Here is a 23,963-nt window from a genome sequence, read left to right as displayed (position 1 = left end):
GGTGTCTTCTTGTTTCTTTCCTGCCAGCCCTCTTCCCAAATCCCCAGCATCGGTCAGCGGCTCCAGGCACCCCTCCTGCCCCTCCCCCCATCCCGGCGCCCGCGGGCCCATAGGGCTGTGTGCGGCCTGCACAGGCTCGTCACGTGGCGGCCCGCCCGCGCAGGAGGAGCCTGGCCTGGGAGGCACGGGCGCAGAGCCACGGCTCCGGGGGCAACTGCTCCCCAACCACGCCTCCCTCCCGCAGGGCAGGGCCGGCTCAGCCAATCAGCTCCGCCAACCGCGGCGGGCCAAGCGGAAGTGGGTTTTGGGGCTGGGAATTGTGGGAAGAGAGCCCGGGCCCCACTGGAGAAGCCCTTTAGGGTCAGTACGCCAGGAACCCGCCCCCTGCCTGGCTAGAGGGACGCTCGCTTGTGGCATTTGCCCAGCTGCTCCCTAAGGGGAGAGAGGCCATGGGGCCTACAGGCTTAGCCTCTGACCCGGGGGACGCCCAGCCCAGGCCTGCCCCAGCGCCAACAGTCAGGGGGGAGCAAATTTTTAACCAGACACACTGATCATTAACAGGGTAGGAAGGAGTCCAAACTCAGCCTCACTCAGGGGCAGAGACCAGCTGGGCCTCGGGCCTCTTGCAGAGATGCTGGGCCGTGGAGTCTGGTCCTCTGTGAGGCAGGGGCTGAGCAGGGGTTTGTCCAGGAATGTGGGGGGCTGGGCCTCAGGGGAGGGGAGGAAGGTGGACATTGCAGGCATCTACCCCCCTGTGACCACCCCCTTCACTGCCACGGCAGAGGTGGACTATGGGAAACTGGAGGAGAATCTGCACAAATTGGGTACCTTTCCATTCCGAGGTAAGTGGGGCCTGTCCTCTGGGGCAGTTGGGGGAGATGTGAATGACCCCAATCTCCTCAGCCAGTGAGCTGCTCACAGACAGTTGGGTACCTCAGGGGTCATTTTATTATGGGAGAGGAGCAGGGGGCACTGCTCGGGAGTTAAGAGTCAGGAAGCTCCTTGTTGGCTTGCAACCTTGACTGAATCTCACCTGCCTCAGTTTCCCCAGTTGTAAACTACCAGAGTGCCTTCTTAGCCCAGCATTATTGTGGTGACCAAACTAGATAATGGGTATGAAAGTCCTTGTCAACCAAACAGTGTGCACTTGTGAAGGCAGCTGGGGGTGTCACGTGGCAACCCAGCGAGTGGGCTCATCTCCCTAAAAGCCTTGTTTGCACACTGTCTTCTGAGCCAAGCCTCCCTTGGCAGAATTAATTCCTTTTCTGGATCCTCTGACTCATTTCTCTCTTTACACATGGGTCTCCCCTCTCTGAGGTCAGGGACCGGACACTTTGAACACTCAACATGCAACACAGCCACAGGCACAGTAAATGAAGGGAAGACGTGGTCAATTCCTCCCATCCTGCCCGGCCCACCCTCATCTGTCACCCATGACAAGGCCCTGAGGCAGTAATCTCACTAGCCACATTTCACAGATGGGAAGCTGCGGCTCAGAGTGACACAGTCGCTTGCCCAAGGTCATTGCTAATACGTGGCTGAACTGGGATTTGAACCCAGGTTTGACTGCAGGGCTACGCTTGGTTTCACTCCACCGCACTAAATGCTGAGTTAGCCCAGACTGTTTCAACAAATAAAGTCTGGTTGGCACCAGCTCTGGGAGTGGAGCAATTGAGAACATGGATTCTAGATTCTCATCACAGCTGTGGCACTGACTTAAGCTGTGAGATAATCTCTCTAACCCTTAGTCTCCCCATCTGACACCTGGGAGTAACAGTGCCCGTATCGTACGATGGCTGGGAGAAAAGTCCACGAGAGGGCAAGTGAGAGCGCGCTGTGAATAGGAAAGGGCGATGTACCTTAGAAGTTACAGATCCAGTGGTCACAAGCACTAGGACGACAGTGCCATCGGCGCTGTGACAGTGACTGCTGGCCCGACGAAAACCCCATCCACACCTCAGGGCCGAGGGGACGCGACCGTTCCCTAGGGTGCCATGAATAACCTGTGGATGCCCACGGTGAGCAGTGACACAAACTCAAGTACATCTTTGCTCGGGCTCAGCTCGCTGGGGCCTGGAAGTCTGCATGGAGGCCTGCGTCTCTTGAAACAAAGGGAGAAGCTCTTTGAATCTTTTATTTATTAAAAAAAATTTTTTAACGTAATCTCTACTCCCAGCGTGGGGTTTGAACTCATGACCCCAAGATGAAGAGTTGTGTGCTCCACTGACTGAGCCAGCCAGGGGTCCCTAGCTCCTTGAATCAAGAGGAAGAAAGACTCTGCTTCACCCTCCAGGTTCAAGGACACCCTGGTACAGGGGGTGGGAAGGGTGAACTTTGTATCCAGTGTCAGCCTGCCACCCAGAAAATCCACAGACACCCCCAGGCTCTTCTCTGGACCCTTCCTTCCCTCCTCCCTGCTCATCCACTCCTGCAGAGGGCATGGGGTGCCCAGGAGCACAGGCTGAAGTGGATTTGGCAGGCCACGGGCCACAGTGTGCACTAGTCTGTCTCCTGTGCAAACCAGACAGGCCCCTGCTCCCGCCTCATCTCTCTCTTACCCACACACCAGGGAGGCAGTGGGCTGGGTAGAAAGAGCTCAGCAATTGGAGTTAGAAGGCCTGGGGAAAGGGGCGCCTGGGTGGCGCAGTTGTTAAGCGTCTGCCTTCGGCTCAGGGCGTGATCCCAGCGTTCCAGGATCGAGCCCCACATCAGGCTCCTCTGCTATGAGCCTGCTTCTTCCTCTCCCACTCCCCCTGCTTGTGTTCCCTCTCTCGCTGGCTGTCTCTCTCTCTCTCTCTGTCAAATAAATAAATAAAATCTAAAAAAAAAAAAAAGAAAAAAGAGAAGGCCTGGGGAAGAATCCTGGTTCTGCCATTTATGGTGACCTTGGAGAAATCACCGAACCTCCAATCTGATTTCCTCATTTTAGAATGGAACTGAGCCACAGGGTTATAACGCATTCCTCCCAAGGAGCTCAAGTGTTCTGGCCCAAAGGATAGAGCCATAGAGCCCTGTCAAGTGTGCCAAGGTTCTGGCACAAAGGATAGAGCCATAGAGCCCTGTCACTGCTCCCAGGACACAGCCAGAATGGCTGCGAAAGGATCCGTGAGCAACTTTTGCTCTGCAATGTTTCTCTGGCCCTATCCTGGCCCCCGGCTCTGGCTTTGCTGCCCAACACTCAGGGGGCAGAGGAGGAAGCCATCACATACCACATTGCCAGGGCCTCCTGCAATAAGTTCAAGGTCCTCCAAAGAGGAGGTGGGAAACTTCCCTTGATGAATCAGTGAACAGTTAGAGATTCTTCTGGAAGGTATTGTCTGAAACTGTGTAGCTCTCTTTATTTCTTATTTTTGCATTGTTAATTTTTACTGATAATTTGTATGAAGGGTATCATTTTTAAATGAAAGTTATAACTAGAGAGCGGAGGGTAAAATTGTTGCAGAGGTACCATTTGGCCCTGAACTCACTCCCACAAACAACCTCAAAGATGAACTTTGGATTGTTATTTCCAGATGAGGTTAGTGGACAACCACAGAGCTACTTCGGCAGGGCTAGGGGGATGATGTTCCCCGTAAAACTTTGAGCTTATATTTTATTCCCTTAGTATGTAGACTAAGATATTATTGTGTATATTAAAACCATTACTTTGTTAAATAAAAATATATATATTTTTTAAAGATTTTATTTATTTATCTGACAGAGATAGAGACAGCCAGCGAGAGAGGGAACACAAGCAGGGGGAGTGGGAGAGGAAGAAGCAGGCTTCTAGCGGAGGAGCCTGATGTGGGGGCTCGATCCCAGAACGCCGGGATCACGCCCTGAGCCGAAGGTAAACGCTTAACCGCTGTGCCACCCAGGCGCCCCAAGTTAAATAAAAATATTTTTTTAAAAAATCACGATATTTACAACCCGGTTTTGGCATTTACTTTGGCATTCACTTTTAAAAAGTGAAATGTGTTTTTAAAAAATGTGTTAGATGCCTCTGGGAGAAAAATAGAGGGGCCCAGGCCTGTTTCTACCCTGACGGGCTCTGGATATAATTTGGGACTGTGGGCCAGGTTCTCCATTGTCTGTACCTACAGGTACAGGTGGTCCACCTGCTCACTGTCTAAACTGTGCCCATTTAACCAGGGCACAGGGGGAGGGGGGCAAATTCTGGGTTTGCAGGTACATCACTAAGGCAAGAGGTAGCAGCCCCTATCCTGGAATGGCCCCTGGGATCTGGTGAAGACCCCTATCCTATCTGCTCTGCCTTAGCCCACTGCTTGTCTCCTCTCAGTTGTGACCTCATGTTATTCTAGAATGAGCTCTTTCCTGGGCCCCTTTCCTTCTGGACCCTGCTCTGTAAAAGGGTTAGGGCCACAAATGGGGATGGAATGCGCTAAGTTGGCAGCAGGAGTAGGCCCTGAATGAAAGGAGACCCCGACGTCAGGCAGCCTGGAATAGATGCCAGCCCAACCAAGGGGGTCCTTCAGCCATGGTCAGCGGCGCCTGCCCCCTGGGGGCCACCGGATAGAGAGGGAGAGAAACCAAAGATTGGAAAAGAAGCAGGATTGAGTTGCAGAATGGGTCACAAGCAGAAGGCAGAAGGGACTCAGAATTGGGGGAGCTGCTTTTCCACTGACCTTGGGGACAATTGTCAGGGTGGGAGATGGGACTTGGGCCTCAGGAAATGCCTGCCAGGTTGGACTTGAGGGATGCTGTGGCCTCTCCCCACCCCACCCCCTAGCCACCTTCCTCACAATGGGGTTCATTGCTGAGGTGGGAGGGGCATCCTAGGAAGGGTCCAGCTGGGGGCCTGCCTGCCAGACAGCCTCGGGGAACCTGCCCTTTCAAGCATGACCCATACCATCCAGGCTCCCCGACTCCCAGTGTGATCTTAGCTTTGCCTGCCTGGCTTAGGGTCCTGGAGGCCTTCTTGGAGCTCATCCAGCAACCATCATGCAAGGTGGTGCTGGGGGCTGCCCTCTTACTCGGAGGTGGAGGCCTCATGCTGTGGATTCAGAGGAGGAGGAGAAGGAAGACATCCCCTGCGCCTGCACGAGAGGAGCAGGAGCCACCAGAAGGTCACAAAGCAAAGAATGAGAACTGGATTAAATCTCACTTTAGCCGCCTTTCCGAAGAGAAGCTGGCCGCCTGCGGCAGCAGCACCGCCCCTCCCCCTGAGAGCGGCAGTGGGGAGGCCAGCACCACCGTGCGCATGGAGACCTTCACCACCAGGCAAGGGGAAGTGGGCACAGCTCTGCACCGGGAGTCCTTCACCAGCAAGCAGAGGTTGTCTGGCTCCTCGGTGACCAAAGAGACCCACAGGGAGTCTGGAAAATCCTCATCCACGGATGAGGCCACGTGGGCCGCTGTGGCCGCCTCTACCAAGGAGATTGACAACCTGGGACAGCAACTGGCTAATTCCATGTTGCAGCGTGCCACCACTTACCAGAACTCCGGCCACCTGGAGTCCAAAGACATCAACCAGGAGGAGCTGAAGGCCCTTGAGGAGGTGGAGTTGAAGCTGAAGGGGAATTTCCTCACTCAGCGAGAAACCGCGGTAGCCGGCATGAACCACACGCACACCTTCCATGGCCATGGTCACCACGGCCACCAGGGTCATCCGAGCCACCAGAGCCACCAGAGCCACAGTCTGCCCAACCGCAGCCAACAGACCTACCACCCCTTTGAAGCCACCACCTAACCATGGATGGAGACGCCCCTTCCCCCGACAGGGCTGGCACACAATTGCAGGCCTGTTTTCTCTCCTGTGGGGCAACCCATGTGGCCCAGGGTGAGAGGCTGCCACCCAAATCCCTTCTTCCTTAGCCCCGCATAGGGCTCCTGGGCCCCTTCGAGTCTGTGAGTAGGGTCTGCCACAGAGAATGGCTCCTGATGGAGGGGGAGGGGGAAGGAAGGGAAGCAGCTGAGACACACGGGCTCCTGAAGACCCACCGAGAGAAGATAGGCGAGGCAGATCCCAGGAGGAGCTGAGAGCCCCAGACTGACGCCAAATGCCTGGAACTGAGCCAATAAAGCCTTGTATACCCTCATTTTGAGTCGGGGGGGGGGGCTCTGTGGCCAGCCTCAGGACTGGGCGGGGTTACGGGGAGAGGGTTTCTGCCCCCATAGTCCTCTTCGTGTGGTCCTTGGCCTGGGCTCTTTGCTGGGCTGATTCAAGACTCCATAAATCGGCTTCCCTAAGTCTGGGGTTCTGGGGATGGGACGTCTCCCAGGAGCTCAGCACCCACCAACCCGCTGTTGGCCAGGGAAGGAGGAAGCAGCCAGGTGTCAGGAGGTGGGGGGAGAGACAGGCTTTCAAAAGCTAGTAGGCAAGGTGGGGTGTGTGTCTCCCGTCCTCTTGGTGTTATCTTCACCCTGTCTCTTGCTGCTCCAAGTCGTGTGGCCTCCTGCACTGCAGTGCTCTCTCCCTGCCCCACCTGCTTTCTGGGGCCACTGGGATCCCCGTTACTGCCTCCCCCCACCTACCTTCGGAGCTGTTGTGCCGTATACTATGGCTGGGGCTGGGGCTGGGGCTGGGGCTGCTGCTGCTGCTAGTACTACTAATTAGTAATATTACTAGTACAACCAGCAGCTCCCTTTTTTTTTTCTTTTCAGTTTTTAGTATTGCCACGTTCTATGTTAAGTGTTACAGCACAGTCCCATGGAGACAGTATTGCATTATCTCCATTTTGCAGATGAGACACCTGAGGCTCCAAGATGTAATTTGCCTGACAGGGCATAGACAGTAAGTGGTGTTGTCGGAGTCAGAGCGCAGCTCTGCCCGACTCCAGGGCTCAGACCCCAAGTCCCTGCCGTGTGCTGCCCCTCAGGCCAATGCAATGGCTCTCCAGGGCGCCTCCCTCGCTCATGCTTACCCTTGTCCTCTTATCACATGTCCTGACTCTCTGTGCCCTCCCTCAAGCCTGGGACTCTCCCTGCTTCCTCTTCCTGGGTCCCAGGAAGCCATTTCTGGGGCAAGGGGTGACTTCCAGTAAGGGGGTTAAGGGAGGCAGCTGGCTCTCCCGTGAAAGTTGGAAGAAGTCATTTACACAGCACTGTCTAACTCCCAGAGGCTCCTTTACACAGGAATGTACCATTGGCATCAGTTATGAACTTAGCAGTGTTCACACTCCCAGGAGAAGGTGCCCAGAATCCTTGCAAAAGATGGATACATCTACAAACACCCTAAATGTTGTTGATTGAATTTATGGGGCATAATTGGAAGTATTTGAATTCATCTATCTATCTATCTATCTATCTATCTATTTTAAAGATTTTAAGTAATCTCTACACCCAACATGGGGCTCGAACTCATAATCCCGAGACCAGGAGTCACACGCTCCACCAACTGAGCCAGCCAGGTGCCCCAGTATTTGAATATTTTAAAATATTTTAAAATTACTAATAAGTGACGTTATTTGAAAGCTAGTGTGTGTGTGTGTGTGTGTGTGTGTGTGTGTGTGTATACAGATATATACACTTTAAATTTAAAATACTTCATAACAGGGGTGCCTGGGTGGCACGGTGGTTAAGCGTCTGCCTTCAGCTCAGGGCGTGATCCCAGCGTTCTGGGTTCGAGCCCCACATCAGACTCCTCCACTAGGAGCCTGCTTCTTCCTCTCCCACTTCCCCTGCTTGTGTTCCCTCTCTCGCTGTCTCTCTCTGTCAAATAAATAAATAAAATCTTTAAAAAAAAAATACTTCATAACAAGGGTGCCCGGCTGGCTCAGTTGGTGGAGCATGCAATTCTTGATATTGGGGTTGTGAGTTCGAGCCCCATGTTGGGTGTAGAGATTATTTAAAAAAAAAAAAAGGGGCACCTGGCTGCCTCAGCTGGTGGAGCATGTAACTCTTAATCTCAGGGTCATGAGTTCAAGCCCCACATTGGGTGTGGGGCCTACTTTAAATATAATTAATCAAGTAAAAAATAAAATATTTTGTAACAAAAATATCAATGGGAAAAAATTCGGGCACTCTAGAAAAAGTTGGAGGCTGCCAAAGTAGACAAAAAGCAAGCGTGGTGAGGTGTGGCTTCTGAAAGTGATTGTAAAAAATGCATGAAATGCATGCATTTATCTGGAAGACCTTAAATCCCTTATTAAAATTTTATTGCATCAAATTTCAGATTGGGTAAAGATGAATTTGGAATCTTTAAAAAAGTTTCAAACTGACAAAATTCAAAGATTGCAGTTGGTATTGTACCAGTGTTAATTCTCTGGTTCCAATCATTCTGCTAAAGTAAGACATTGTCATTGGTGGGGGCTGGGTGAGGGATGTATGGAAATCCCCTGTACTATTCTTGCAACTTTTCTATAAATTTTAAAGTAGTTCAAAATGTCGAAGTTTTATTACAGTTGTGCCGCAAGGAAAATGGCTTCTAAGTGGCCAACTCAAGTATCAACTCTTGGTAAGGATATTTTTATAAAAGCAAATGGTCAAGTCATCGTTTGAGTAGACACAAAGAAGAGCGCTTCCCAGTCACTAGACTCTTGCGTGAGAGTCAGCTGTGTGGGTGGCTGGTTTCCCGGATGAACGCTTAATTCCACTGAAGCTCATCAGGAACTTGCCTGAGCATTTTATCAGGAATGCCCACTTCTGCCCGAGGGAGGTTATCAATTACATCAAGCAAAAAAGCTCTGCCCCAGGCCAGGGTTTGGGACAATTTTTCTTTTGTACCACAAATGGTCAACACACACCTCGATGGGCAGCATACTGCATACTGGGTGTCATGGGGGAGGCCAACATGAGGGGACGTTATCCATGATCTTGATGATTCTGGGCAAAGTAGGACCAGTGCTGTGCAAGGGGAACAAAATGCTGTGAAGGGAAGAAGCCAGGGGGAGAAGGAAAGGCTTTTCGGGGCTGCAGCTCAGGGAGGGAGGTGTTCCAGGCAGAAGGGAACAGCATGTGCAAAGGTATAGAGGCAGGATAGTGACACTGTGTCTGGGGAACCTTGACAGTTTGGCTGAAGGGGAGCCATTAGACATGAGCGAAAGGTGGGAGGAACAGCCAGAAACATGATTCCGAAGCTTAAAGCCCAGGAGGACTTAGAAGACCATTCAGTCCCATTTCCTCATTTTACCGCAGGGGCCAGTTTGAGAAATGTTGCCTAATCCTACAGGCGGGGGTGGGGGAGATGGAAGGGTTCTGAGAACCTCTGTATATTTTTGGGTAGGCCACAGGGAAGGACAAGGAACAGGAGATGGAAGTTCAGAGGATAGATGTCTGGTGTAGGGATCCCAGGAAGACTTCTCAGGGGAGGTGGCAAAGATGACGGGTCAAGGGGCATCACAGTAAGAGTCAGTCACCATGTTCCCTGTGCATCCCCAGCCCCAAAGACCCATTCCTCTCCCCGAGGCGACTCTGGCTCCCCAGAGCAGCCACATAACCATGGGGCATAACTGTGGGGCCAGGGAGAGTAGCTTCTGTAATAAGCCGCTTTGTCTTGCAGCTGGAGGGGGCAGGAGAGGTTCCTGAGAGCAGCCTCCCCTCCCACAGCAGCCATCCTCCTCCATCTCAGATGGCAAGCTGCCACCCTCCTGACGTAAGGCTTGAGCACTTTCTCCGGACTCCATCGTAATTACAGCTAACAGCTAGGTTCTAATCTAAGCACTTTATAAATAGTATCTCGTTTAAGTCTCGCAACTCTTTAAGGAGGGCACTAATGTGGTACGCATTTTTCATGTGGGGAAGCTGAGGTCTGGTGAAGCCATTTGCCCAAGAGCTCATCGCTGCTAAGGGCCTGCGCTGAGAGTTACGCTCAGGCTCCTCTGAGTTCACAGCCTACACATCCGACCAGTCCACCGCACTGCTCGTCCATCACCCACTGTCTTCGCTCCCTGGCCCATCCGGGACCCTGGCCCTGCCCCTCCTCTAGTCCCCTCTCTACAGCGGGGGGGCACATCACGCCCAGAACTGGACACCCCACCCCGGAGAGAGAGGGGGCTCTTTGCAGCACCAATTCACAGATTCCAAGGTGCTTTCTTGTGCATTTTCTTGTTTGGGACTTTAAAGTAGCCTTATGAGGTAGGAATGAAATGTTTTTATTGGCATCCCATAGAAAAGGAAATGGGGACTCAGAGACATGATGTAACTTGCTCAAAAGCCAGAGGGGCATTGGGTCTGACTGCTTCGCTGACTCTGTGAGATTCCCTCCTCCCCAGCCTGGCCTGTCTTCCTCAGGCCTTCGTCACACGCTCCTCTCTGAGACAAGGGTGAGGCTGCCAGGAGTCTTGGGCACAGGGGCCTGCTTCCCCTCTGAGAGCACAAGACCCAGCTGTCCTACTGTTGAGGAGCCCCTGGAACCGGCCACCAGAATGAAGGGGGACTTGGGGATGAGTGAACACGGCTGAAGAAGTGGCCGGAGCAGTCCCAATGGCCTGGCCCCCTTCCAGGGTGGTGGTGGCAGCTGGGGTTGGGGAGGGAGGGGGATGTCTTTGGAGGCGTTTCCATAGAGGGAGTGGCAAAAGTTCGATCTCAGAATCCCTGACCTCTAAGTAGAGGTGCTGGTCCAGTCCTCTCTGGGGTTGGCGACTCACACATGGGGGTGACCCGCTGGGAAAGCATCGGCACCTTTTGTAACTAGACAGAAGGAGGCTCCTGGCCTGACATGGAGAAATGGATCCCGAGGAGGCCACGCAACACAAGCCAAAAACTCTTTGCCTCAAGATGCTCCCTGCAATGTTACCAAGGCAAAAAAGTGTGTGGGGGGAAATGCTAAGTATCCAGTGAGCCATTCTGGCAATCCGCTCCGTGGAATCTGATGGTGTCGTGAACAGCGTGGAAAAAGGTTTGTGGTGAAAAGTTGACTCTACATCACACTGTGTCCCCTAAGGATGACTCACTGGAACAGTCTCTCTTGGTCCCAATGCCAGGAAATTCTCTGTCTCTGGGGCAGCTGCTTTGCTTTTATCTTGAGTTCTGCATATCTGTCAGCTGATCACATTTCCCTTTTGGCGTTGACTGTCAGGAAGCTCCACATCAAAGACTGTCGGCCGTCTCTCAACTGCGTGGCAGGGATTTTGTAGCTCAGTATCGCCCCCCAGCTTTCTTTCCTTTCCTTTCTCCCAAGTGGTCTCCTATTTATTAGTAATCTTGTTGTGTCCTAGCTGTATTTGTCAACTATTTCAGAACAATGGTTTTGGAATGGAATGGAGTGGAGAGGAGGAAGAAGAGGAAAGAAAATGAAAGAAGCAGGAAGGAAAGTGGTTCTGCTGACATTCCCTTCAGATCCAGCCACAGAGCATCAGTTCTGCGATATAAAAGGGTTGACACCTTCCCTGGTGTTAGAAACCTCTCAAATGATCGGTCAAACAGGAAGATGCAAAATAAAGTAATGAGATGTCACTTTCCACCCAGAGAATTGGCAAAACTTGATTCTGACAACACCCAGTGTTGGATGGACGAACACTAACAGACCTTTCCATGAGCTGACGGGGTCCGAACTGGCTACTGAGGCAGACGTTTGGCACGTGAAGATGCACATAGCTGTGGCTCAGCACTTACCCCCAAGCAAATTGTAGAGAAGCTCAGACGTGGGCACGGAAGACTTTATGGGACATGTTTGTTTCAGCATGATTTGTAATAGCAAGACTAAGGAAACATTCTAAATGTCCCCAAAAGGAGAGTGAAAACTAAATTGTAGTCTAACTTCACAATAGAATATGCTATAGCGATTACAATGAATGAATCAGAACTGTGTACTGCTATGGACAAAGCTCACAACATTATCTTGAGCGAAAATAGCAAACCGCAGAAGCTTGTAGGAGCTTGATTCCATTTCCATAAAGCTCAAAATAGCAAAAAACCATCTTATATCTTTATGGGTCAATATGTATGTCTTAACGTATAAAGACATGAATGGGAACGATGACACCTGAATCGGAGAAAGAAGAAAAGAAGAGGAAGGAAAGGAGGTGATCAGGGGAGGGTTGCCGTGTGTGCTGGGTACACACCTGTGGCTTATATTATGGATTCCTTTGGGTATAGCTAAGCTATTTCACTAGCACAAAGAAAAATGGTGTGGACACTGCCGTCATGACTGGGTAAAACATTCTGCCTGCATTAGGACAAAGCCGGGAAGGAATCGTGTGAAAAACTATGGCGTTGGGGAGGCAGGAACCTGGGTGCGTGTAACACCAAGGTCGCAGTTGTTCGTAGAGGATGGGAAGGCGTTGACTGTGATGGGACCTGTCTTGCAGGCTTCGTGGTCCAGGGCTCCAATGGCGAGTTCCCCTTCCTGACCAGCAGTGAGCGGCTGGAGGTGGTGAGCCGAGTCCGCCAGGCCATGTCCAAGGACAAACTCCTGCTAGCCGGCTCTGGCTGCGAGTGTGAGGCCACAGTGCTCTGGGCTTTGGGGGTGCTTGGAGGGGGCTGGGAGTGGGGAGCCAGGCTCCTTGGCCCTGGAGCTGGTTCAGTCTACTGGTTCTGTCTCTTCTGAACCCCTTGCTTGCCCTGGGATCCTAGCCCCGCCCTTCTGCATCCTGCTCTCACCTGCCATGGCCTGTAGGGAAGACTCCCTCTTTCCTCCTCTAGCCACTCAAGCCACCGTGGAGATGACTGTGAGCATGGCCCAGGTTGGGGCTGACGCCGCCATCGTGGTGACCCCTTGCTACTATCGTGGCCGTATGAGCAGTGCAGCCCTCATTCACCACTACACCAAGGTGGGTGTGAGGCGTGGGCATGGGCTTGGGGCCTGGGACGGAGAGGAGGCTGGATGAGGAGAGGAGGCTGCCTGGGGAGAAGAATCAGGGAAGCTGGGGGCCGAGGGGTGAGCCTACTTCCCATGAATGGCAGCTGTGGGACTGGGGAGGGATGCCGCTGGGCGACTGGCCCAACCGCGCTGTGGGGCTGTTTTCCTCACTTCTCAGATGGGAGGAATGATGGTATCTTCCTTACAGGGAAGTTGTGAGGACCCAGTTCCACCAAAATACAGAGGACTTAGAACTGAGCCTGGCACATAGAAAGCATTCATGAAATATTATTATTATTGCTTACAAGCAAGGAACAGAGCGCTGTGACTCCTAGTGCAGGCGGTGGGCCCATGCAGGTGGCCCCGCAGTGACCCAGGCCCGGAGCTGGCAGTGGTGGGCAGTGTCTCGGGCTCCTCGGGCCTGGGGCAGCTGCCCTCTCCCTCTTCCCCTTCTCTGCCCCCCTCAGGTCGCTGATCTCTCCCCAATTCCTGTGGTGCTCTACAGTGTCCCAGCCAACACGGGGCTGGACCTGCCCATGGATGCAGTGGTCACGCTCTCCCAGCACCCAAACATTGTGGGCATCAAGGACAGTGGTGGCGACGTGAGTGGAGCGGCTCCCGGTTGGGGCTCCTTCCTCTTCTCCGAGGCTATCAACTTCAGGGTGGCTCTGGGACCCGCTTTGGTCCTAGGCTGCTGTTTGGGTTCTTCCCACTGTGTGGGCTCTCTGGGGCTTTGTCCAACTTTTGGGGCAGCTCTCTGGAGCCGGGGCGCTCATTCCTGCACCCTTGCCCAGCCCCCGTCTCGCTCGGTGTTGAAGCCCTGGGCGCAGCTCTCACACAGGTTTGCTGTTGCAGGTGACCAGGATGGGCCTGATGGTTCACAAGACCAGGAGGCAGGATTTCCAGGTGTTGGCTGGGTCGGCTGGCTTCCTGCTGGCCAGCTATGCCGTGGGTAGGCCTCCTGCTGCTCTCACACTGTTGTGGGTGGGAGAGCCAGGGTGGGTCTGGGTCTGCAGGGTCCTTTTGCCAGCCTGCCTGCTTGGAAACCTCAGAAGTCCAGCACGCTGCTCGCTTGTCTGAATATTTGGTGCTTACAAGTGACCTTTTTGGGTAGAAGAGGGTGGCCATGTATAATCCTTGGGCTGTAGCAGGGATGCCTGAAGTTTGTTCTAAGTCCTGAGCTCCTGGCATAGTTAACTAATTTAGTTCCTCTAATCTTGCCTTGTAAATCATTCTCTGAGGATAGAGGCCTTGGGGCCTTTCCTCTGGTCCAGGGGTCTGTTTTCCCTTTACCCTGGTGCCTGGCCAGAAGGAACTGTCAACACCTAAGGGCTGGGCTGGGGATCTTCAGCTGCCTGATTCTGTCCCAGTGCAGGGTCCTAGGAATGTCACCATTAAACCAACCATGCTTGTCTGCTGTGGGTCAGGCTCCTTGGGTTCAGGTTGGATTTGAGCCCTGGAGCAGGGATGAGAGGAAGCATCTGCTCCCTTCGGCTGAAGCCCCAGCAAGCCCCGATCTGCATTACTTGTCCAGTGCCGAGGGGCAATGCTGGTTCCTCTCCTCTGGTCTCCACAGACTTTGGCTTGCTGTCTGGGTCCTTGCACATCTCTCTTCTGCCACATCACTGTCTCCAAAGTGCAAGGGCAGAAGCGGGGACCCATTGCAGCAGGTGGGGTAGATGGAAAGAGCAGGGGCCCTGGAGGCGGGGAGATGTGAGCTGGAATCTCAGCTCTGCTGCTTACCGAGTACTGCTGGGCAGGGTATTCAGCCTCGCTGGGCCTGAGCTTCTACTCCGCAAAGCAGGGAGGTGTCGTGAGAATGTGAGAGCCTTGGCCGCGTGTCTGCACGGTGCCTGGCATAGAGGGGGGATCAGTAAATGGTAGCTATCTTAGCTCATTCCAAATTTCCCACTCTCCAGTCTTGAGGCCGCTGTGCTTAGGGTCACCCCTAACTAGCCTTAGAATCACATCGCAGGCTGGCAGAGTGGCAAGGCCTCCCGAGATCACAGCCAGCCCATTTTCATTGCCCAGATGAGAACAAAGAGAACTGAGAGGTCTATGACTCGTGCAAGTTCATGCTGCCAGTGGGAGGAAATGCCTGGTCTCCGGACTGTGTCCTGGGCTTTTTCCATTGCCCCCCACCCCCAGCGCCGTCCCAGACTGAATTCACTGGGGGGAATAAGATTTCAGAAGAGCAAAGGCTTCCCGTCCACTCCACCCCCTTCCCGGACTGATGAGTCAGGGGGCTATTAGAGGATCGTGGAGGTGTCAACTGGCAGGTGGGACTTTACTCTGGGAGGTGTGTTGGGGGGTGCAGGGGAGGAACTGACCTTGAGTTAGCCTTCAGGTTCTGTTCCCTGACCTTCAGCCTGTGGGATTCTGCTGCAAATATGCTGGCAGCTTTTCTCTCTGGAAATCTGTACTCTGGACTCCCAGAGCATGCCTTGGATATGGCCAAGCCGTGGCATAGAAATCCACATCCTCTCTCCCCAGAGTAAGAGGTGCGGGGGCACCGGGTTTGGGATTGCTGGTGAGAAGGGGCTCTGGCTGATGTTCTGCATCTTACTCTGGGGCAGGAGCTGTGGGGGGCGTGTGTGCCCTGGCCAATGTCCTGGGGGCTCAGGTGTGCCAGCTGGAGCGACTCTGCCTCACGGGGCAATGGGAAGATGCCCAGAAACTGCAGCACCGCCTCATTGAGCCAAACACTGCGGTGAGCTCCCAGCCAATGGCCCAGGGCGCGCGTGTGGAGGGGGGGGGAGCGGGGGGTGTCTGCATCCTCACTGGAGCAGGAGCCAGGGCAGGCACAGGAGTCCCCACTTTGCCTCTTCCCTTTCAGAAAGTCCTTTTAGAGAATATCCCAGTGTGGGAACTCCTTGTGCCTCTCCAGAAAATCATGACTTCAGACAAAGTTGAGCCCTCGTGGTTGTACTGGAATTCATTTAGGGAGCCGGTTCAAATTCTAATCCTCTAGACCCAGGAGTAAGCGTTGAGACAAACATCCTGGCTGATTGTGGTGACTTAAGAAATCCTGGGACCCTACGTAGAGATGGAGGAGTTAGAAGGCTGGATGTATTCAGAGCCCAGATTTCCCAGAAGAGTTTTGTCTTTAAACAATCTGTTCTGCAGTGAGACGGTGTACCCCCATACTGTATTGGGCAAGTCACGGAGAAGAGCCGAGATGGAATGCGTATCAAGAGCCCAGCAGTGCTGTGCAGAGCCATACTGGGGTCTGAGACAGGAATGAAAATGTGTGTTCCTATAGACACATTTGTATGTGTATTTTATTTTAGTTTAGTTTAGTTTAGTTTTAAGATTTTATTTATTTGACAGAGAGAGAGATAGCCAGTGAGAGAGGGAACATAAGCAGGGGGAGTGGGAGAGGAAGAAGCAGGCTCCCAGCGGAGCAGGGAGCCTGATGTGGGGCTCGATCCCAGGACCCTGGGATCAGGCCCTGAGCCGAAGGCAGACGCTTAATGACTGAGCCACCCAGGCTCCCCCATATGTGTATTTTAAATTAAACTTATAATTTTGAGATAACTGTAGATTCAGATGAAGTCATAAGAAATAACACAGGGGCTCTTGGGTGGCTCAGTTGGTTAAGTGTCTGCCTTCGGCTCAGGTCTTGATCCCAGGGTCCTGGGATCGAGTCCCGAATCCAGGCTCCCTGCTCAGTGGGGAGTCTGCTTCTGCCACTCTCCCTGCGTGTGCTCTCTCTCTCTCTCTCAAATAAATAAATAAAAATCTTAAAAAAAAAAAAAAGAAAGAAAGAAAGGCAGACAACAGAGAGAGTCCATGTACCCATTCCCCAGTTTCCCCCAGTGGGAACATCTTACAAAATTAAAGTACAATATCACAAGCAGGATTTGGACATGGATACAGTCCAGAAGGATCCTTCATGTTGTGCTTTCGTGGCTGCACCTACTCACCTCCTGCCCCTACCTCCTCCTCAACTCCTGCCAACCACACATACGTTCACTATGTTTATACTTCTGTCAGTTCACAACTGCTAAATGAATGGGATCGTGAAGTCTATAAACCTTCGAAACTGGCTGGCTTTCACTCTGCAGAGTTCTGTGCCGATTCATCCAAGCTGTTGCATGCAGCACTGGCCTGTCTCTTCTTATTGATGAATAGCGTTTCCGGCGTGGCCGTGCCACAGCTTGTGAAACATTCGCCAGTGGAAGGACAGCTGGGTCGTTTCCAGTTTGGGGCTACGAAAAGCTGCTCTGAACATTCATGTACAGGTTTTTGCGTGACTGTAAGTTTTCATTTTTCTGGGATAGATACATAATTAGTGGGTCATATGATGGTTGCATGTTTAGTTTTTTAAGAAACTGCCAAACTGTTTTCCAGAGTGCCTGTGCCATCCTGCATTTGTATCAATGTAAATGTATGACCGACCCATTCTCTCTGCATCCTCTCCAGCTTAGACATCGTGACTATTCCGGGTTTTAGCCATTCTGATAGGTGTGTAGTAACATTTCATTGTGGTTTTAGCTTGTATTTCTCTGATGACTAATGCTATTGGACATCTTTTCATATATTTATATATGTATGTATATACATGTATTTATGTATATCTTCTTACATGAAATGTCTGGGTCTGTCTCTTGCCTATTTTATAATTGGATTTTTAAAAAAAATTTATTTTATTTACTTGTCAGAGAGAGAGAGAACACACAAGCAGGGGGAGCAGCAGAGGGAGGAGGGAGCCTGATGTGGGGCTCGATCCCAGGACCGTGGGATCATGAACTGAGCCAAAGGTAGATGCTTAACCAACTGACCCACCCAGGCGCCCTGGATTTTTTCTTCTTACCACTGAGTTTTGGAAGTTCTTTGTACCTGTGAAATACCAGTCCTTTGTGAGATACACGATTTGCAATTATTTTCTCCCCATTGAAGCTTATCTTGTCATTCTCTGAACAGGTCTTTTGCAGAACAAAAGTTTTTAATTTTGATGAAGTCCAGTACATCAGTATTTTCATTTATTTTTTATGCTTTTAATGTCAAGCGGAAGAAGGCTTTTCCTAGCGCTATATTGTGAGGATTTTCTCCTATTTTTTTTCTTAAATGTATATAGTTTTCTGTTTTATAAGTCTGCGACCTGTACTGAGTGCGCTTTGTGTGAAGTGTGAGACTCAGGTGGCGGTTCATTTCTTTTTTTGCTTCTGGGATCCACGTGCTTCGGGCTCGTCCCACGACCCCGGGGTCATGATCCGGGCCGAGGGCAGAGGCTTAACCGACGGAGCCACCCAGGCGCCCCTTACATGGGTAGTTCTCTGATATTGAACTAGACCTGCCTCCCTGGAATAAATCCCACTTAGTCGTGAGGTGAACTCTTTTCAAATATTGCTGAGTTGCATTTGCTAATCCTTAGTTGAAGATTTTTCTGTCTATATTCGTAGGAGATATTGGTATGTAGCTTTCGCCTTTTTTTTGGCACTGTCTTTGTCTGATTTTGGACTCAGGATAATAATAGCTTCATCAGTTGACTGGAAAGTATTCCCTCCTCTTCTGTTTTCTGGAAGAGACTGTATAGAATTCGTGTTAAATATTCTTTAAACATTTTTAAGAATTCTCCAGTGAGATCATTTGGGCCTGGAGATTTCTTTTGGGGAGCGTTTTTTAAATTACAGCTCTGCCCTGACCTCCACTGACACCTTCCTGACTGGAAGGGGTAGGAATGCCACCTTACTGCTTCCCACGTGGCCTCCACTGAGATTACAAATATGTCTGGGGGTGGGGGTGGCCTCCTTCCATGTGGGCAGTGGTGTGTAAGCTCTGACTTGCCTCACCGGGCCCCTGCTGAGACCATCCACTGTGGAGGGGGAAGGGCACTCTTCACTGCCAGAGTCCAGGGTAAAAGTTCTGGCTCCCAATTCAACCTTTCCTGGCCTGGGTGGGGGTGAGGGGACGGGCCACAGTTTTTGCTGGGGTGCCTGGCTGGAGTAGAGTGGTGATTGTCTTAAAGTTTTCCATTTTGCTAGGCCGCTCCTTCCTGGACCTTGGCTTGAGGGAGCAGGCTTTTGTTGGGGGCTTGTATTATCTGTACCGTTGGCATTTTAGGGTTGCTGGCTTCTTAAGCTTCAAGTCAAGGCCAGGGAACTCACCGCTGTGTTCCTTGGGTCCTGAAGTCCCCAGTTTGTCTTCCTTCTCTCTACCTTTCAGTCTTATGTTTGTTTTTATATACTGTCCCAGGTTTTTTAGCTGTATTTGTTGGGAGGAATAAGGAAAAGTACATCTATTCCATCTTCCTGGAAGTGAAAACTCTAAGTATTTTCCCTCCCTCCCCCCACTCCTCCCTTCCTTTCTTTTTTTTTTTTTTAAAGATTTTATTTATTTATTAGACAGAGACAGAGACAGCCAGCGAGAGAGGGAACACAGCAGGGGAGTGGGAGAGGAAGAAGCAGGCTCATAGCTGAGGAGCCTGATGTGGGGCTCGATCCCATAACGCCGGGATCACGCCCTGAGCCGAAGGCAGACGCCCAACCGCTGTGCCACCCAGGCGCCCCCTCCCTTCCTTTCTTTTTCCAACCTTAAGATCAAGAGTTGCAGGCTCAGGGCGCCTGGGTGGCTCAGGCAGTTAAGTGGTTAAGAATCTGCCTTCAGCTCAGGTCACTGATCCCAGGATCCTGGGATCCAGCCCCCCATCGGGTTCCCTGCTCAGCTCGGAGGTCAAGTTCCCTGCTCAGCAGGGAGCCTGCTTCTCCCTCTTCCTCTGCCTGGGCTCTGCCCGCTTGTGCGCTCTCTCCCTCTGTCAAATAAACAAAATCTTAAAAAAAAAAAAAAAAGTTGCGGACTCTACCAACTGAGCCAGCCAGGCACCCCTCTAAGTATTTTTCTAAATGGTGATTTTTGCCCCCAGAGAACATTAAACTATTTGAAAAAAATACATTGGAAAATTAAAAAGTAGGTATATTAAAACAGCATTCTTTTAGTTTAAAATATTTTATCTATATTAAAAACATAATTTATTATAATTTTACTTTCCTGGCTTGAATGGAAACAACCTCATCAAAAATTTTTTTCCTGCATCTACTCCTAGGAAAAAAATGAACCAATAAAAAACACACAGAACATGGATATAGGGGCACACATTTACTTTTGCCTCAGGCCACAATACGACAGGGCATGGTTTTGTGGGATCCTATCTTTTTTTTAAAATTTATTTATTTGAGGGAGAGAGAGAGCACAAGCGCTCGAGCAGGAGTGGGGGGGGGAGGGGTAGAGGGAGAAGCAAACTCCCCACTGAGCGGGGAGCCAGATGCCCGGCTCCATCCCAGGACCCTGAGATCATGACCTGAGCAGAAGGCAGACGCTTAACCCACTGAGCCACCCGGCGCCCCAGATCGGTCTTCATTTAGAACATCGTCTCTTGGTTAATCGTGGATTTGTTTGCATCGATTTTGATTTTTAAAGAAGACATGGCACTAAATACTACTTACCTTGATGACTGATTTTTTTTGGCATCCCCTTAAGTTTTGCATCTGAGGTGATAGTCCCAGGCTAAGCAGTAATGCTTTGTTTGGGTAGTGGTGGACTCTAGATCTCTCTCACAGCTTGTATCTTTACCTCAAAGGGGCAGATTAACTCAGCTTTAGAGAAAGGACAGCTGAGGAGGCAGCACGAGTCTCCCTGGGCGTCAAGGTTCTCCTGGGATAGGGTGCTCTATTAACAGGGTGCGAGAACAGCAGCAATGAGGGCCACTCAGCTGAGCCCCATCAGGGACACTCCACCGGGGTGGGACCTCTGCTCTCGAAGCCCACCCACCTGCAGAGAGAAGGTTCCAGAACCAGCATACCACCAGGACAGGAAAAGGTGGAGCTTTTAGGTCTCTTGGGGTCTGGTCTTACAGTGGTATTTTTCTCCTTTGATTCTTGTGACACGCGGTAGGTGTTGTCATCTCCTCATTTTACAGATGAAGCCATGGGTTGTCCCCTGGGGAGCAGAGGATGCTTGCTGCCATGCTAGCTCTCTGCATGCCATCCTGCCATCCAGCTTCCTCCTGTGCCAGCTCTGGGCACACACTCAGGAATGCCTGGAACACCTTTCTGCTGCCTGGGCTGTCGGCTCAGCCCCCCCAGGGGCAGTTTGATGTCACCCTATTGCCCTGCCCTGCTCGAACACAATGTCCTTCCTCTGCCTTCCCACCCAGCCGGCCTCCTGCCCTGGCTATATTTAGGACTTTCCGTGTTCTTTACCACCAAAGCATTCAATTATTTCAGTGGGTCTGAGGAGGGGGCAACCCAGAGATCCCACACACCTCTGGTGGAAGAAGGCTTTTCTCTAGGTACTTCTTGTTCCCATCCTCTCCCTCATGTCTTTCGCACCCCAGTCAGGTTTTGAGTGAAAAGCCCAGGTTATTAGAACATCATGGCTGGCGCCAGGCCTAGGAGGGGGATGGAGTATCGCTCGTTCCAAGAAAAAATTCCCTGGCCACTAGTGGTAAATAGGAGTCAATCATTCATCAGTGGCTCTCAACTTTTTTACCCCAAGCAACCTCTTTTATTATTTTACCCTTCGTGAAGCCCATACTTCTAAGGTTTTACGTTTCCTTCAAATAAAACTTTATTAAGTAATGACTACATTCCTAGTGTTTTGGCAGTCAAAGATTCATCTAACACTTCTGATCAGCATGAAATAACCAGTTGCTATGCCAAAGGCAAAGAAACTTGATACTTCATTTTCTATAAGACCGATGCATGATTTTAAGTTACGACAATAGCTTTAGGTCCCCCCTTACAATGGAAAACACTGCAGATATCACGTCATCCAGCCATCTTATTTTTTTATACAAGAAAACTTGCTCAGATATAGTAAGTTCGTGATATTAGGTTACACAGTGGAACTTCTCAGGACAGCTGATGCACTGTTTTTCAGAGTTGGGATCAGGGAGGAGCTATGGGTGGGTCAGGGTCTCTCCTGCAGGGCCACTCGAGGTCTGGGCTATGCCTGAGGCTCCCACGGACCCTTCCCCTTCCTGGCTTCCCAAGCCTTCTATGCCCTGGCCCTAGGTCCCTGGGAACTGGGCTTCAGACCCACGCATTGCTATCTTCTCCCATCCCAGCTTGATGACTGAATGCCGCTTTTCTCCCCCATGGCATGGATTTTTCTCCTAAAACCCAAGGAGATGACTTCCTTCCTTAATCTGAGTTGTTGGCATCGTGTTCTCTACTGCTGACCTGCCTTCTGGTCTCTCGATCTGAATTTCTAATCTACCGCGGTGTCACTGATTTGGTAAAGTTACTTTACCAGGGGAGACGGGGAGGAACCCTAACTTTCTGAAAGTGACCTGTGCCCCAGACATGTGATTGCAGGGATTCCTCAGGTTCTTCTAACAGGCCCTGCTTCACAGGTGACCCGGCGCTTTGGGATCCCCGGACTGAAGAAGACCATGGACTGGTTTGGCTACTACGGAGGCCCCTGCCGAGCCCCCTTGCAGGAGCTGAGCCCCAAGGATGAGGAAGCGCTGCGTATGGATTTCACCAGTAATGGCTGGCTCTGAGGGCAAGGAGAGGACGTGCCTGGCCCGAGCCCATCTCAGCTTCCTGCCTTTTACCTGCAGCTGAAGAGGCACATGGGGGTACGAGTTTTCCCTACTTCAGCCCCCCAGGTGGCCTCTCCCAGGCTCTGCCATGCACACCCATTTCCTATTCTCACAGCCCCATGACTGCTGACATTTGTATCCTAAACTCTGGCCCTCTAGAGACCTTCAGTATGGGTTGCTTGTCCGTCTACTGTGCCTTCCTGTGCCCCGGGGACACGTGACCAGGAGCCAGAGGGCAAGAACGGGGGGCAACTGGGCACAAGTAAGGTCATGTATTTTACTGATGGGATGGCCGCTTAGACTTGGGGGTACACATTTGAGCCCAGCATAGTACTGCAGGGAGCTAGGGCTATTCCTAAGAATCTGATTCCTTCCAGGGAAAGTGGTGGGTTCGGAAACCTAATCAGAAAAACGTCATTGGCCTTTGAAAGGCCCTCAAGCTGCATTCCAGACACAGTGCCCTTTCCTAAATCCATTTTGATCATCTCATATTCTCATCTCTAGCCTTGATCTCAACCGTAGAGAGCACAGAGCCAGCCTAGGGGCTCGCCAGAGTTGGTAAATAATGACACCTGGTGGATAAATGTTACATTCTAGGAGACTTCTAGCCAACCTAGGTCTGAAACACTGGGGAAGGAGACTTGGTCTGAGACCTGGCCATCCTCTTGCCTTAGGCACTGTGCTTTCATTGTTAAAAATAATACTTTGTTCTTGCAATAAAGTTGAATAAGTGAAAACAGCGTGACCACGTATAAAGTGATACCTTGCCGCCATGTAGGTCTTAGGTTTCCTGCCGAGATGTCAAGAACCTTCCTAGAGGCAATTTAACTTTCAAAGTCTGCTTTTTCCCAGCTCTGAGTGAGGCCGTAACAGCCCACAGCAAACTAGGTGTTAGATCAGTGGGGGCCTAGGGGAAGGGCTTGTTGAAGTTCTGAGTGGGAGGTAGAAGGGAAAAAGGTTCAACTAAGATATTTAGAAACACTTTAGCACATTCACCAAAAAGGCTGCTTTCTCCAAAGATGTTTAACCTTATTCAGGGCAGTAAACCAGAGATGAATGTTTTAAAAATTACTCTGACTAAAAAGAAAGGTAAACAGATCCTTGTTTGGGACAAAGGCTAGAGGAGAGAATTTTAAAAGGTATCGATCTTCACCTGAAATTTGCCACCTGGATGGTACCGAAGCTGGAGCTTAGCACCTGGGCTCTTCTCACAGGCAATATCCAGAAGATCTGGGCTCGGAGGAGAATCCAGCTTAGGGATGGGGCAAAAATTTAGGGCTCAGGAGGCTGGCCGGTGTACTGGTAAAGCACTCAGTCTCTGGTCTTAAATTAAGCAGGCCTGGATTTAAGTTCTTAGACCTGCCCCTTAGGGTCGATGGGACCTTGGGCAGCTACTTAAGTGCCCAATCCGATCTGTAATCTGGGGATAATAACCATTCCTTTCTCTCACGGCTCCATAAGATCACGCGTGTAAAGGGGTTAGCGCGGCAGGTGAACGCTGCACATTAGCTCGGTTGGGGAGGTATCAGGGCAGGAAAAGGGAAACTCAGGCAGGAACTGACTTGCCCAAGGTAACCCCGCAGGTGTGACAATAACTGGTCTCAGGATGTGGGTGCTCTTGACACTCAGGACGAGGGAAGTACAGTGGAAAGTGATTTGGAATCAGAAAAACCGGGATACAAATCCCACCTACTTCTGCTACTTCCTAGTTCGGGCAACCTGAGCCTGTCTGATTAA

At 51.2% G+C, this 23,963-nt stretch overlaps 2 protein-coding genes across 5 annotated transcripts; both read left to right on the top strand.

Annotated features, from left to right (window-relative positions):
* Positions 1-344: 344 nt before the first annotated feature.
* On the top strand, positions 345-22,966 carry HOGA1 (4-hydroxy-2-oxoglutarate aldolase 1). Of its 4 annotated transcripts, XR_006777318.2 has the most exons (9): positions 346-842; positions 12,189-12,317; positions 12,523-12,650; positions 13,147-13,281; positions 13,535-13,631; positions 15,256-15,389; positions 16,747-16,937; positions 17,033-17,146; positions 22,035-22,171. XR_006777318.2 is itself a non-coding variant. In XM_045784850.2 (7 exons), exons 1-7 carry the CDS (start codon positions 632-634, stop codon positions 22,182-22,184), a joined length of 984 nt encoding a protein of 327 aa, XP_045640806.1. In that variant the 5' UTR covers positions 349-631; the 3' UTR covers positions 22,185-22,966. The 4 variants fall into 4 exon arrangements, 2 of the variants coding, with proteins under 2 accessions (XP_087718958.1, XP_045640806.1); XR_015724765.1 differs by lacking the exon at positions 17,033-17,146 and having other exon boundaries at positions 22,035-22,170; XM_045784850.2 differs by lacking the exons at positions 16,747-16,937; positions 17,033-17,146 and having other exon boundaries at positions 349-842; positions 22,035-22,966.
* C6H10orf62 (chromosome 6 C10orf62 homolog) lies at positions 849-6,049 on the top strand. Its single transcript, XM_045784878.2, has one exon. It carries the CDS (start codon positions 4,991-4,993, stop codon positions 5,687-5,689), a length of 699 nt encoding a protein of 232 aa, XP_045640834.1. The 5' UTR covers positions 849-4,990; the 3' UTR covers positions 5,690-6,049.
* Positions 22,967-23,963: the final 997 nt, after the last annotated feature.

The sequence above is a fragment of the Ursus americanus genome, chromosome 6, assembly GCF_024610735.1.
Source record: "Ursus americanus isolate L20-20 chromosome 6, mUrsAme1.1.p, whole genome shotgun sequence".
In the NCBI taxonomy this organism is placed as follows: domain Eukaryota; kingdom Metazoa; phylum Chordata; class Mammalia; order Carnivora; family Ursidae; genus Ursus; species Ursus americanus.
The sequence above is the reverse complement of the archived record's forward strand: the minus strand, read 5'-3'. Positions and strand labels throughout refer to the sequence as shown.